At 55.5% G+C, this 14,243-nt stretch overlaps 2 protein-coding genes across 15 annotated transcripts in view; one reads left to right on the top strand and one right to left on the bottom strand.

Annotated features, from left to right (window-relative positions):
- The first annotated feature begins 892 nt into the window (after nt 1-892).
- Nucleotides 893-6,308, top strand: ZNF414 (zinc finger protein 414). Its single transcript, XM_083483997.1, is given in 8 exon segments — nt 893-1,825; nt 1,828-1,971; nt 2,233-2,331; nt 2,802-2,909; nt 3,111-3,216; nt 3,832-4,358; nt 5,072-5,230; nt 5,754-6,308. Coding segments are annotated over 8 exon segments (1,287 nt in total). The 5' UTR covers nt 893-1,758; the 3' UTR covers nt 5,831-6,308.
- Nucleotides 6,309-6,738: 430 nt separating this feature from the next.
- MYO9B (myosin IXB) overlaps nt 6,739-14,243 on the bottom strand; it is a 50,313-nt gene continuing 42,808 nt past the window's right edge. For 6 of the 14 annotated variants that reach the window (XM_083483567.1, XM_083483571.1, XM_083483565.1 and 3 more), the window contains 15 exons: nt 13,810-14,000; nt 13,472-13,570; nt 13,093-13,269; nt 12,712-12,753; nt 12,429-12,540; nt 12,199-12,272; nt 11,838-12,030; nt 11,487-11,615; nt 11,017-11,122; nt 10,464-10,595; nt 9,903-10,026; nt 9,121-9,168; nt 8,114-8,247; nt 7,813-7,952; nt 6,739-7,434 (listed from right to left, as the gene is read on the bottom strand). In XM_083483567.1, coding sequence (XP_083339693.1) covers nt 7,814-7,952; nt 8,114-8,247; nt 9,121-9,168; nt 9,903-10,026; nt 10,464-10,595; nt 11,017-11,122; nt 11,487-11,615; nt 11,838-12,030; nt 12,199-12,272; nt 12,429-12,540; nt 12,712-12,753; nt 13,093-13,269; nt 13,472-13,570; nt 13,810-14,000 — 1,700 coding nt within the window. In that variant the 3' untranslated portion in view covers nt 6,739-7,434; nt 7,813. The remainder of the gene's footprint in view (nt 7,435-7,812; nt 7,953-8,113; nt 8,248-9,120; nt 9,169-9,902; nt 10,027-10,463; nt 10,596-11,016; nt 11,123-11,486; nt 11,616-11,837; nt 12,031-12,198; nt 12,273-12,428; nt 12,541-12,711; nt 12,754-13,092; nt 13,270-13,471; nt 13,571-13,809; nt 14,001-14,243) is intronic. The other 8 variants (XM_083483570.1, XM_083483575.1, XM_083483574.1 and 5 more) reach the window with 3 other exon arrangements.

Raw genomic sequence — 14,243 nt, 5'->3', positions numbered from 1 at the left:
GAAATGTGGTCCTGAGCCGCGACCACTGGGGGCGCCCTCCTTCCCTCCCCGCCCCGGACTTCCGATCTCGCGACACTTGCGTCAAGATGGCTACAAGGTAGCAGCAGCAGCAGCTGGTCCGCCTTGGATGCTGCGCCAGGAGGAGGAGGAGGAGGAGGAAGCGGCGGCTGGAAACCCGCCCCCTGGAAAGGAGCAGCCGAGAGAAGGGGCAGAGGGGGATCCCCGGCCCCCGAGATGGTAAGGCTCTTGGGTCCCCCTTGGCAAGGTCCCCTTTGAAGCCCCCTCTCCTCTTCTGGAGGGGCCGCAGCGATTGCATAATAACAATGCCCAGAGCCAGACACGCGAGTTGGGCCCCTTCACACGTGCACAGGGGGAGAGCGGAGCCGGGCAGGGAAAGGGGGACGTCGCTGCCCACAACACACCAAACCGGCACTGGCCGGCAGCCGGGGCCAGGATCCGAAGCCGGGGTCTTCTGCATGCCAAGCAGCCGCTCAGAATAAACCCAGGTTTCCAGGGGGGTTCATGGGTGGGAAGGAAGGGCTGGTTTTAATTCAGAGATCCCCCCCCCAGTGGCTTCCCTGCGCAAGGCAGGTGCGCTAACCACTGAGGCTCACAGCCCTTGCCTGAATTTCAACAGCCGATTTATACAACTTTTTACTGGGGTGTTTCAGCTATAAATATGGTGTGCATGTGGGATTATTGTTTTGTTGTTTTGGTTTAACTATTTACTTTTGTTTGAAGGTTGGTCTATAAATGTTCATAATAATCATAATCATAATCATAATCATAATAATTTATTATTATTTATACCCCACTCATTTGGCTGGGTTCCCCCAGCCACTCTGGGCGGCTTCCAGCAAAATATTAGAATACAATAATCAAATATTAAATCCCAACTTGTTTTGTTGTTTTCGTTTATTTACTTTTGTTTGAAGGTCGGTGTATAAATTTTCGTAATAATAATAAGAATAGCATTAGTAACAGAAGGTAATATTTTGCCTGAACACAACTGCCAGCAATATTTGAGCGCAGGGCATGTTCTGTAGACAAAAGGCCTACAAATCTTTGCTTGCCTTCCTCCAGCGAAGGGGCTTTTGGAACGCCTTACCCTACAAAGCTGTTGTGGACTTTAAATATATATATATATTTCAAATGTCAAAAAGAAGCCCTGCATGTTGGTTAGCGGACATCAGTGTTGATGCTTGAAGGCTGCCAGGGGAAAAATAAAACGAAAGCAGCTTTTTGAGACAAATTTTGGCTTCTCATTCGCTGCCAAAGAGTTCCTGTTTCTGCAGTTTTGCAAAACAACCCGCTTTTGAGAGGGAGATTCTGATTTGGGTTGCATGTTCCCCTCAATCCTCTAAAGGCTCGTCATCTTCATCATCATTTTGTTTGTATTGTCTCTTCCCCCAAATAAGAGGCCAAGATCAAGAGCAAACCCCCCCGCCTGTCTGAATAGGAAATCAGGTCAGCCAGAAAACCCCGATGTCTGCTTGGCGTCCAAAAATCAAACCCGGCCCAACTTCTTCAAATATCCCTTTAGCCCAGAAACGCTCTTTAGATGGTTTATCAATGCTAATTTATAATGGTTTTGCCCTCCATGATTTGATCTGACCACCGCTTCCCCGCAAGAGCTGTAAAAAGTGGATTAAAAAACCCCAACGGCCAATTTTTAAAAACCCAAATAAAGGAATATATTGTGACTGTAATGAATTCACTGTAAGGGGGGGGGGGAATTCACTCTCAATCAATTCAAGAATGCAAAGAAGCAATATTTCCCCTCCTATTTGGGATAATAATAATAACCGGCTGCCCCCTTTCACCCCTCCGGCCAGGAGAAGACGCCGCCACCTGATGCCCCACTTGCACCCCTAGACCTTCGGGCGTCCCCCCCCAGCCGCGCCAGGAGCAAAGCGGAGAAGGAAGAGGGGCCCCCGCCGCTGGTGACCTCTCCCGTGGCCTCTTTGGGGGGTGAGTAGGGGAGGGAAATCAGGCCTATTCCCCCCCCCAAAAAAAAAAACAAAGCCAACTTTCTAGTCCTCATGAAGGCTCAAGGAAGTGGCCTTGGTCCATCTTGCTCTGTACTGTCTGCACGGCCTGGCAGCAATTCACATGGGGGGGATGCCTGGGGGGTGTGGAGCTGGAGGGTGGGGGGCTTCGCAAGCCCAGCAGGGACCCTGGGCTGCAATCCCCAGCCCGGAGGGAGCCACCAGTGACGTCTCTTCTTCCTAGGCCCGGCCAATTCGGGGGTTTCGGCGACCCACAGCCACCCCACACCGAGCGGCGGGGGGCGGAGGCAGGACCTGCGGCTGCCCAAGAGGAGACCCCCAGGTGAGCTGGAGGCGGGGGCTAAGGAACGGGGGGCACGGGGCCTAGTTTGGGGGTGGCCCCCTCTCCTTTCTCCCCAAAGGTGGGGCCGAGAACCTTGCCCCTCCTCCCCGGCTCTGCTGCACAACACCCACATTTCCCCAGGCTGAGAGCTTTGCCTACGTTTTCCTCCGGCCCCCCACCACTGCCAAGAGGCCCTTGGAAGATTATCCAGGGAGGGGAACACGGCCGAACAGGATTCCCAGTTTCCTGTGGATCCTTTCGGTCGATGTGTCTTTTGCCCTAGAGAGGACGTGTCTCGGTTGTTCCCATTTCACAGAAAGGGGAAATAGAGGCACGGGGCTGTGAGCTGCTCCAGGCGGGGCTGCCAAGGCCTCTTGAATCGTAGAATAATGAAATTGTATTGTTGGAAGGGGCCCCCCAGGGGTCATCCAGCCCAGCCCCCTTTGGCTAATTCTCCTGCCTCGCCCTAGGGAGACGCTACCAGTGCTCTGGGGACGGCTGCCGCCTGGCCTGCCGCAGCATGAAGGAGCTGCTGGATCACATTCGGGTTCATTATCGGCCCACACAGTCGGTGGAGGGTAAGTCCGTGGGGGGGGGAGATCTCAAGCTGCCTTTGCTCCCTCACACTTTCCACCGCAGTAACTATTTGGGGGGGGGCATGTGTAAAGTTTTTTCATTTTTAAAAATGAAAATAAAACAGAGAAAAATTGTAACGACCGAAAGCCTATTGAAATGGGCTTGTAGAACGAATGAGCCCAGCTGCCTCTCCTTTTCCCCAGGGAAGATTTTCCGCTGTTCCTCCCCGGGCTGCTTGGAATCTTTCCCCAACATGCAAGTTCTCATGGAACACATCAAGGTCCACTACAAGCCCAACCGCTACTTCAAGTAAGGCCTTATTCTGATGATGATGATGATGATGATGAAGGGCAGGATCTAGAGGGGGCCAAGTAAATCTACTCCCAAAGCTCAGGGGTTTTATCTGGTATTTTATGCATTGTGATTTGCTATTTCTTTCCATCACAGAAGAGTCTTTATTGTAATACATGTAAATTGTCTAATGAATTATTTGCTGACGTTTCATTTTAGCGTTTACTATGGGATTCTAATGCATGATTGCATAGAGCTTTATTTAGTATAAGTTGTTTATTTTAAAGTCGTTGTGGCTTTTTATATAGGATCCGATTGTTGTTGTTAATGTTTGAAGTTTTATTCTTAATTTTGTGTGTGTTGGAAGCCGCCCAGAGTGGCTGGGGCAATTGAGCCAGATGGGCGATGAAATAGTAGTAATAATATAATGATGATGATGATGATGTCAGGAGCTGCCCGAAGGCGTGGGCAATGGAGGCCCCCCCCCCGTACACCCGTTTCTCAATCCTCCCTGTTTGGAGCAGCTGGGATTGAGCCACCAACCTCCAGAATCAAAAGATGGGTGTAGCGTGTGGGAACGGGCCCTCCAGAGATCCTACATCCCACCCCCCTGCAACCTGTCCCCCCCTCCAGGTGCGAGAACTGCATGACGCGTTTCCGGACGTACCGGTCCCTCTTCAAGCACCTCCACAGTTGCTCCTCCGCCGGAACCGCCGCCGGTGCAGCCGGCGCCACCTACACCCCTCCCCTGGCGCCGGAGAAGCCCCTCCCGGAAAAGGAGCCCCCCGGGAAGCTGCTGGAGGTCCTCCCCAAACTTCAGACGGTCATCCAGCAGCTCAGGAAGGAAGCCATCCTCCCCGGCGAGATGGAGGCGCCGCCGCCGGCCCCCGACCCGCTCGCTGCCGGTCCCCTGGGGCCCTTGCCCGCCCTGCCCCCGGGGCCCCACGCCTTCCCTCTGCTGGAGCCCTCCCTCTTTGGACCCCCACCGCCCCTGGCCAGGTTTCCGGGGCCGGCTCCCCACACGCTCCCGGGACCCTTCCTGCCTTACGTCCATCCGGGGAGCTACGCCTTGCCTCCCGCCGCCGTCCAGAGCCGCCTGCGGCCGTTCCTGCCGGGACAGGGACTCCCCATCTCCAACGCCGTCTGGAAGAAAAGCCAGGGTGAGCGGAAGACCTTCCCCCCCCCTTCGCCCCAGGAGGGTCTCTCTGCCCCCCATCGTTACCTGTCTGCCAGTCCAGCGATTGGGCCCAATTTGCTCAGATTTGAGATTGCCCTAATCCAGGTTTCTAGTCCTCATGACTGCACCGGGGGGCGGGAATACTTGAGAGGTTTGGGAACTGCCCTTAAATGTTTCGCTCTCTGTAAGGCTCCGCTCGATTCGGAAGCTGCAGTCAGGGCAGGATGCTGCAGAGAAAGTGCTTTAAGCAATAACAGGCAATACGTGGCTCATAATGTTCCAACAAAATATATGTAACCTGTATTATTTCACAGTTCTTAAACCATGAGTAGGCAAACTATCACCTTCTCAATTACATGAGAAGAATGTGTCCTTTTATTTCAAATGCATCTCTGGGTTATTTGTGGGGCATAGGAATTTGTTCATTTTTTTTCTTCCCAAAATATAGCCTGGCCCCCCACATGGTCTGGGGGACAGTGGACCGGCCCCCTGCTGATAAAGTTTGCTGATCCCTGATTTAAATCAATTTGGTTTAAATCAAATCCGCCCTGGAGAGAAACCTCCCCAGATATTTAGGAAGCTGGCGCAGGTTTCCATCTGCTCTTAAGCCTAGCGTTACTTTAACTCTTCCAGAGTCTTGCATGACGCTTGTCCCTTTGCTCCGGGGCTGATCCTTCTCTTTTTTGCGCCCCGCAGGGCACTCCTCCAACAGCCGCATTGTGTGGGAGCACACGCGGGGGCGCTACAACTGCCTGCAGTGCTCCTACTCGACGGCGTCGCGGGAGGAGGTCACCCAGCACGTCGAGGACCACCGCAAGAACCCCTCCCCGCCCGGGCGCCTGGACGGAGAAATGGGTGAGCGGGGGGCTGGCGGGTGACCTTCCCTTCGTCCCCGGCACCTGGGGCAGCACGGGAGGCAGATGGGTTGCCTGGCAGGCGCGGGGGACCCCCGCTCAGGACTACAACTCCCGTTGCCCCCGGAGTTGTAGTTCGGCAGCGCCTGGTTTCCCCCAATCCTACTCAGAGCAGAGCCCAGGGGTCTACTCGAGTTTGGCCAATGCTGGGATGTAACGTCGGACACCGAGGAGGTTGGGCTACAACTCCCATCAGACGGAGGTGAGGGGAACTGTAGTTTGCAGCGCCCGGAGGGGCTTCTCACTGACCTGGCTATGCTCATTGGGAGTTGTAGTCCAACCATCTCTGGCTGGGGAGCGCCCAGTTTAGCCAAGGCGGTTTGACTCCATCTGTTGGTGTTTTTTTGCAGTTTTTATCAGTTCTGCGTTTCTGCAACGGACAAGTTTTGCTTTGTGATGGATTTTGAATGTCCCTTAAACACAACAACTGATGCTTCCCCCTATTTTCCTCTTTCCTCCACCAGACTTTGGGGTGGGGCTCCCCTCGTTCCACCCCAGACTGACGCCGGAAGTGGAGAACACCCTCTTCTCCCCGCTGTGAGGCTTCCACGGTGGTGACCCCCCTCGTTTTGTCACCATCTTCATCCCCCCTTTTAAGGTGCAGTAAGGATGGTGGGGGAATCCTGGCTCCTCCCCACCCCCCCAAAAAAGGGGTAGAGGGTGCAGACACCCCCAGGAGGTCTTTCCTCTCCAACCCCCCACAGAATGCGTGCGCACAAATGGATGGTGTTTGATGGGAAGGGGGTTGAAATTTAATTATTATTGATATTAATTTAATCTAGAACTTTTCCCGGTGCATTCTTCTTCCCTCTTTTTTCTCCCCCCCCCAAATGGTTTCTCTTGCTTTAAAGGCAAAATGCTCATTCCCCCCCCCCCCATTCTCTTGGTGAGGACACCTCCAGCCCCTCCTTCCCTAAAGCCGATGATCAGGTTTGCTCAGGTTTGTTATAGCGGGCTATTTGCTGCTTTTGCAAAAAAACCACAAAAAACCAGAAATAAAATGGGAATTGTACAGAAAACGTGAGCGAGCCTTCTTGTCTTGGGGTGTGTCTTTTGAGCCCTGTTTTCAAGGGGGGGCAGTGACAAAGGCAAACAAATACACCTACCTCTTGCCGGGTGGAGGGGGGGGCAAGGAACATTCTTTGTTTTTAAAAAACCCCGTTTGGTTAGATTTAAGCAACCCTCCCCACCCCTCTACTCACACACAGAGAGAGAAACTGCTTAGGATTCAAGGCAAGTTCCACCAGCAGAAACACAAGCAGAATTTTGGGGTGTGTGGAACTGTGAGGAGTGAGGTCTGCAGTGAGCAGCACCCTGCTCTCTGCTCCTGCAGGGATGAAGGGGGGAGCCCACAAGCGCCCCCCACAGCCTTGGCCAACTCCCAGAGTCCAGCCCTGAGCCGGTCAGGGAGGCGCCTCCGTCCCGCTGCCAAGAACGACTCCGACTCCCTTCTCCTCTCTCAAAAAAGTGCACGGTTTTAATATGAACAACGATGCATCTCGTCTTCTTTTTGGTCTCTGTTCAAAGCGTTATTACAAAAACAACAACAAAACACAAACCCAACAGTTCTTGTAAACCACTTGGAAAGTCCTCAGACAGGACGGAGGAAGGGGATGCAAAATGGAAAGGGGGGGCGTCTCTCTGCCCCCCGACTCCCCTCCGAGGGGTCCGGTCGGAGTCGGTAGGGAGAAAGGGTGGGCAAGGCACCATGGACTGGGGAAGAGGAGAAGTGCTAAGGCCGTTTCCCCAGGCTGCTCACAATTGCCAGCTCCTTTTCCGAGGACGGGACTCCTCCGTAGGCAGAGGGCCAGGAGAACTTTCCTTGTGGGGCAGCTCTGGAGCCAGGCTTGCCAGAGCCCTGCTGGTGACCCAGAGAACCAGGAGGGTGGAGGAGATGTCCAGCCAGACCCCGGGTCCTGGGGTCCAGGGCTGCAGAGAAGCGGCTGGAGCTTGGCAGTTCACAGCAGTGGCCCTTCCTGGAGCAGCAACAGCAGCAGCAGCGGAGGAGGAGGCGGCAGCTCCCGCCCGGAGGCAGAGGAGGTGAGGGGCAGTCTTGCCCCGGCGGGGAAGACCAGGGTGCTTGGCGATCCGGCCACGTCTTTGGCAGGTGGGGGGAGGCACTGGGCGCAAGGGGCTCACCGCTTCCTTCAAAGAGAGAACGGGGACACAAGGGGCTGTGAGCAGCCGGCACCGTCCAAGAAATATCTCAGCAACGACGGGCTGGGTGGCACAGCAGCGCCCAGTGGGTGGCTGGAGGGGGTCTGGGTGGCAGGGCCTGAAAACGCCCCCTGCCTAAAATCCCAGCCAGTGTGGACACCACTGGTGCACCAGAAGGCCTGAGGACCAGAATTGTGCTCCTGTTTGAAGGGGAGGCGGTCAGGGAACGTCCCAGCTCCAAACCCGGGGCAGCGCCATGTTGGTGATGGGAAGGGCTCCTCCTGCCTTCGGACGTCTGGTGCCAGCGCTGGGCCGAGGGGGTGGGCTCAGTCCGAGGCAGGTTCCCCGGAAAGCAGAATCGGGCACCTTAATACTGGCTGTCGGGGTCCGGGCGGCCCCCTCGCTCTTCCAGCAGGCTCTCGGTGCTGGCCGACGTCTCCGAGTCCAGATTCTCCTCGTCGGAGCCCCTCTGGTCCAGCTCTGGCAATCGGTAGGTGATGTCTTCCCTGTGGAAAAAAGGTCCCCTCTCTCAGGCTAGATCTTGTGGGACGCCCACATTGCTGCGGCAATCGCTGTCCCTGAAATGCCAGGGCAGCTGGGAGGGAAACTCCTCCTCTGACTCCCAGCCAGCCCCCCCTCCGCTCCCCCTTGGAGGCCTGCCACTCACTTCTCCTCCTTGATCGACTGGATCCTCTCGATCAACAGCTCTTTCTCCCGGTTGTCCGTCTCCTCTCCCTCCGGGATAGCGCCCAGTTTCGCCGCAGTGCCATCGTCTGACCCAGCCTCTGGGGAGCCTTTGCTCTGGAAGGAATTGGGGGGGGGGTGAGAGGATAGCAAAATCTGGAGTCTGTTCTGGGCCAGGAAGGAGGCAAAGGGTCCTTCAAAGCCCATCCAGCCGAAAAGCCTCCTCCAGGGTTGCAATGAGACACGAAGCAGCATCCTTTGGGGGGGCAATTTGACGCTCGCCGGCTTTTCCCAGGCGGCAAAACCAACCGGTGCAGTGCGGAAAGGGCGCTGGGGAGGAAGGAGGATGATTCGGGGGCAGTGCAGGTAAACGGGCCACTCTTGGGTCTACCTCACAGGGCTGTGGTGAGGCTGAACTGGGAGGAGAACCCCAAAGGTTTCAGTAGCCTCACAGCCTGCTCCAAGCTTCCTAGGTATCCAGGAATGTTTGTTTTTCTACACCGTGAGATTGGGAGGGGGGACACACACCCGGCACAGTGTTAAAGGCTGCTTCTGCCCATGTGCAAAGAACCTTCTTCCCTTGCCACCAAGCAGACACAAGCCAGCCAGCGTATGCTACTTTAATGATAATAAAAGGCACATATATATGACTATATATATATGAATAGAGCGTCAGGTGTTAGTGTGAAATCCTTTTTTTAAAAGAAAGAAAGAGTGGGGGTGACTTCCAAGGCAGCCCTGAGAAGACTTGCAGCAGTTTCTATTTTCTGAAAGAGAAGCATAGCTTTACAACCTCCCCACAAACCACAATTTGGACACGACTGTTGTAACTCGGGATACGTGCAGCCACGCAGCATGCGGTGCAGGTTAAAAAACAAAACGGCTCTGAAAAGTCGCCTTTTCTGGCTTTGGGGGTCATGCTGTGTGGCCGTCAAAGTGAAAGCGGGGGACGCACACCAATTGTCATGCACTGAGAGAGTGTCTACCTACCGGTGCTCCCTTGCGGGGAGAGGAAAACCCAAGTTTTACAGGCCATAGCTAGAAAAAGGGAGAAAAAGACAATGGCCACACGCAAACACGTCAGAGGCGCACACTTTCTTTCCGGACTCTCCTTGAATCAATTGCAAAGTTGTCGGCGTGGTCTTGGTGGCCTGCCTGCTGCAGCAATTGCAACGGGCTGTGCTAGACGCAGGACGATTTCCAAATCTATTTCCGTGGCTCCTTTCGTTTCTTTCCCCGCAGAATTCAGATTGCAACACGCACACACAAATATGTGATATTGGGAATGGAAGAAACATTCTTACTTTGTTTACTCCCAATGTAGTTGTTGCAATCTGAATCCCAGAGAACTGAAACAGGAGCACAACAAATTACAAAAAGGAGCAATATAAACACAAGGAAAAACTAGTCATGGCGCAGGTGTACTGCAGAGCAGGGACCCCTGGGGTGGGGAACACCTGCCCTGATCCAACCAATCCATGTTGTATTCCAATCCGTTACACTCCGAGTAAACCCACTGACATGGATGGAGCTAAGTTTGCCACATCCATTTATTTTAACGGGTCTCTTCTAGGGATGTCACACTAGGAAGTGCGTTATCTTAATAAGCTTTTGGCCGGGTTTTCTTTTTCTAAATTTGGGCCTGGCTCTGCTGGGGGCTCTTTGGATGTTCTGAACTCCTGGAGGGGGCCAGCGGACGTGCCCGCTCAGACTGGCAGCGGCTCACCCTTCACAAGCCACTTCCCCACCCCACCGGGCAATCCACAGCTTACCGAGTTCTGCCGCAGCAAGGAGAGCCGCCGGAAGGCGATGCTCTCGGCAGCCTCCAGCTGGCAGATCTCATCCATCTTCACCTTGTACTTCCGCATCTGCTCCTTGATGATCATCTCCACGCAGCTGGGGGCAGAGGAGAGTGAGAGGGCGGGCGAGAGGCTGGCGGGGAACAGGACCCCCTCTCAAGAGACCTCTGGTGGCGTGGGTGGGAGAGGAAGGGGAGGGAAGGGGCACATGGGAGGGCAGAGGAGACCCTGCATTCTCTGTGTGGGTGGGTGGTCACAGGCAAGGGGCACACAAGCCAAGCTCCATTGGCTCATCCTCCCCCTTCCAGGAGGGACTGATCCAGGTTATACAGCCTCACAGGAGGGCGGCAGCAGGGTCACAAAAAGGAAACCAGTTCCCAGCTCAGAAGCTGAGTCTCTACTCGTGGGGCAGCAGCTCACGAAAGGCCTTGTGGGAGCAAAGGAGGCGAGAGGACCCTCCCCTGCCAAGCGTCTGTGAGCGCTGCTCCGCCCGCCCCGCTAATCCCAGGCCTGGCTTCCCTTGGGCTCACTCACATGGTGGTTTTCGAGACGTCCTTCATGCTGGTGAGGGGGTCCGAGGTGTCAGGGCAGCGCAAGAGGCAAGGGGCGAAGACGATGGCCAGGGCGTTGGGAGACATGCGGTTGAAGTCCTCCACTAGGGCGACCCTGGGCCACAGAGAGAGAGAGAGAAATTACACATTGGAAAAGAGAGAGAAAGGACACACTGGCGGTCCCTGGGGATGCTGCCGGCATCTTTTGCTGGCCCCGGTGGGAGGACAATGCTGTCTTAAGAGGTCACTACTTTGCTCCTGGTTTGGAAACGGATCTCCCTCCTCGCCCTTCTCCCTCCCCTCCCTCTTTCCTTGTGTGCCTGGTTATATGAGTTCTGCAAGCCTGACGCTGCGACTCCTCTCTCGCTTAGAAACCCACGATTAGTGACTTTGGAAAAGGATCGTCCGAAAAGCAGGACAAACACAAAGTGAGTGACGTCCCTCTCGGGATTTCAGATGTGCATGCAAATACTGTGGAGCTGTGGCTACACACGGGGGGGGGCACGGAGCATGTGGGGGGTGCGCGGTGTCCTTACTTGACCAGGTGGAAGACCAGTCGCTCCAGAGTGTCGTGGTGGGCCTGGGGGAGCTGCTCCAGGACGCTGTAGATGGTGCAGAGCTGCTCCTGTTTCCCCGGGAGCTCTGTGGGGAGAGGGGGAAGGTAAGAGCAGAGCATGGGGGCCCACAGGCAAGGGAGCCCCTTGCCCCCCTGCTGCTGCCGCCCACCCACAAGAGGTGCTCAGAGCTGAAGATGGAAGTTCTGCCAGTTGAAAAGGAGGTCTAAACAGATAATTCCTAAAAAAAACCTGAAGCCTTTTTGCTAGGAGTAAGGGGGAAAGGAGTCCCCAAAAAGCTGACTTATTTATGTACGCTAGAACTTTACATGCCGCCAGCGAAGGAGGGATGGCTTATGAAACGGAGGGACTCTGCTGAAATGAATTAAGGTTTAAGGATGGAGGGGCGCTTTCTCTCACACAGGCTCACAGCCCGGCCCTCGGAAACTCACCCACGGCCCGCAGGAAATCGTGGTACTGGGCGAAGGTCATGAGGGGGTCGGGAAGCTCCCTCAGCCACTGCTTGAAGATCCCGGTGATGGTGTGGATGGGGTAATTCTCCAGCCGCACCGAGTTTGGGTCTGAGGAGGAGGAGAAACAGGAGGAGGAGGGAAGGTGGGGGATATTAGAAAAGAACGCTGTGGTTTAAGAAGGGACTTCCGGAACGGATTCACTTTGTAAACCAAGGTACCACTGGACTGTCCTCCTGCTCCTGGGAAGACTCAGGGTCTGGATCCAGAGCAGGGGGGGGGGCCTCCCACCGCTCCTCCTCAGCACAGCTCCCTGGGAAAGCTGCTGCTTACCCGCCTGGAGGGCCTGCCTTAGCTCCCGCATGCGGTTGGCGGAGCCCGACTTCCGGTAGATGCCTTCCGTGTAGAGGCCGTGCATCTCCACGTACTCCAGCAGCTTCTCCATGACGACGGGGACAGAGTTCTTCTCGCTGGTCAGGGCGCCGACACCCACCCCAAAGTGGCGGGGCTCCAGGTCGTGGTCGCCCTGGGAACGGGAGAGGGGGCAGAGTGTGAGACAGACAGACAGACTCTAAACCAGGCTTCCTTCAAGTGTTTTGGACTGCAACATGGCCGGGCCACCTGGGGCTGATGGGAGACCCAGCCCCAAACCCCGGGGGGGGGGGCCTGGGCAGGGGGAGTGTGCGTCGCCCACCTTCTTTCCAGCCGAGGACATGCATCCGCTCTGGATCTTGCAGAGGCACTTCTTGTGGCAAGTCAGCTTGCAGACTAGAGGAGAGAAACGGCGTAGCGTTGGAATGTGACACCCAGTAAAATGGCAAAACGTGCAGAACCAGCTCAAAGGTGTGCCGGAAATGTAAAAGGAAAGGGAGGGTGGCGGGTGGCAAAGCCATGAGCCCCTCCCTCTCCCCCCCCCGCACTTACTGCGGCAGAGACAGGCCTTCTCCATGGGCCAGATGTAGGAGCAGCACTGCTCACACGACTGCAGGATGTTCACCTGGTAGCTCCCAAACATGTGTCCGTTCAGCTCTTCGATCTGCAAGTGGGACGGGCAAAGGGAAGGGGTGTTACAGCTCCGCCGCTTCTCTCCAGAGGGAACGGCGCTCTTAACATGCTTAGGAGCATGGGGACTCAGGGAGATAGGCCCTTATTCCCACTTAAGCCACCAGGGTAGACCGAATCTCAGCACTGGCGGAATGCCACTCACCACGCGCTCCTGTTTCCGCTTCTTCTTCTGAGCCTTGGTCTGCTGTTGGGGGTCGGGGGGAGAATGAGAAGGAAAAAATATCATTCCCCCCTCTCTTTTCTCTTCCCATCATCCTCAGTGTCGGCACAGCTAGGTTAGGAAGGATGGGAATTATAGCTCCCAACCCTTTTACCCGAGGATCTGGCCTGCCAAGAGTCAAAACTGGCTGAGGGGGACAATAAAAACAGCCCCAACGGGAGGAAGGGGGGGTCTCCCCTGTGGCAGAGGGAGGATATTCTGGGCACAGGTCTCCCTCCCTAAGCGATCCATATGACCCACACCCACAAAGCTCTCCTGGGAAGTCTGGCTGGCCCCACGAGGGAAGGAAGAGCCGCCACAGACCTTGGCTGGCCCCAGGTCTTCCTTCTTGGCGTAGCTGCGGGCGAACTCGTCGAGGAGGGACTGGAAGAGGTTGAGGACCAGCTTGACCTCCTTCTCCTCCCTCTGCTTCGCCATGTTGACCACAAGCAGCTGGTAGTTCTCCATCAAGTCTTGGTAGCCGACGTGGATCTGCCCGTTCTGCGGAAAGAGGCCGCGCAGCAAGTTCATTCATTTAACAGCGAGCCGCACGTTGCCCGATCGACAACGGCAGCCGCCTCTGCCGCACAGGGCTCTGGACTAGAGGGGATTCCCCTCTGATTTGCTGGGGAAGCGCTTCCTCAGTCTGGAAAGGTGGGAGCAGGGTGTTAGACACGAAGTCCCCGCTCCCAGTGCTACTTACGGGCGTGGAGTACATCGTCTTTATGTTGCCACGGAACTTCTCGGTGGCTTCGAAAAACAAGCACTCGATGGCGGACTTTTGCGAATGGAGATCGTTTATCTGGGAGGTGCGGGAGAAGCAGAGACACGGATTTAATTGCCGATACTCTGAAGAGGAAGGTGCATTCTGTAATCTCTATAAAATCTGGATTTATCTGTTTGTGCTCTATCTGGTTAAGTCACTTTGATTCCTCTGTTTAATGATGCAGCCATCTCAGGCATCCGGACAGCTTTTTAAGATGAAGTGAAATCCAGAATCAAAAACCCTGACTTCTTGTGGCTGGGCTGGGCCACTCTCACCTTGTTCAGAAGAAATTCGTCCAAGTACTTCAGCTCGTTGGCGTTGGTGATATCCCTCAGGAACGGCGCTCGCCACTTCTCGGGCGCTGTCTTCACTTTCCTGATCTTCAGGGTGCGGCTTCTCTTCGCCTTGCCCCCTTCTTTGGCTTGGCGCTCCTCCCCAGGGGGGTGGTCCGGAGGCCCGGAGGGAGCTGCGGGGGACAAACGCAGAGGGCGGGGCTCAAGGAGGCTCTTCTCTGCCAGCCCATAACCCCCCTCAGCTAGAAACCCCTCAGAGAAGACGCACAAGCCTTCAGCTCATGTCGGGGAGGGGAAAACGCTTGTTGGTATGAGGGCCACATTCTCTCCTGGGCAAGCTTCCGAGGGCCGCCTGCGGGTGGCAAGGCAGAGGTAGGCAGAGCAACAAATGTGAATTGCATGTTTTGTACAGGAGG

This window comes from Podarcis liolepis (assembly GCF_965112155.1).
Source record: "Podarcis liolepis genome assembly, chromosome: 18".
Lineage (NCBI taxonomy): Eukaryota > Metazoa > Chordata > Lepidosauria > Squamata > Lacertidae > Podarcis > Podarcis liolepis.
Note: the sequence above shows the minus strand (reverse complement) of the source record. Positions and strands in the feature narration are given on the sequence as shown.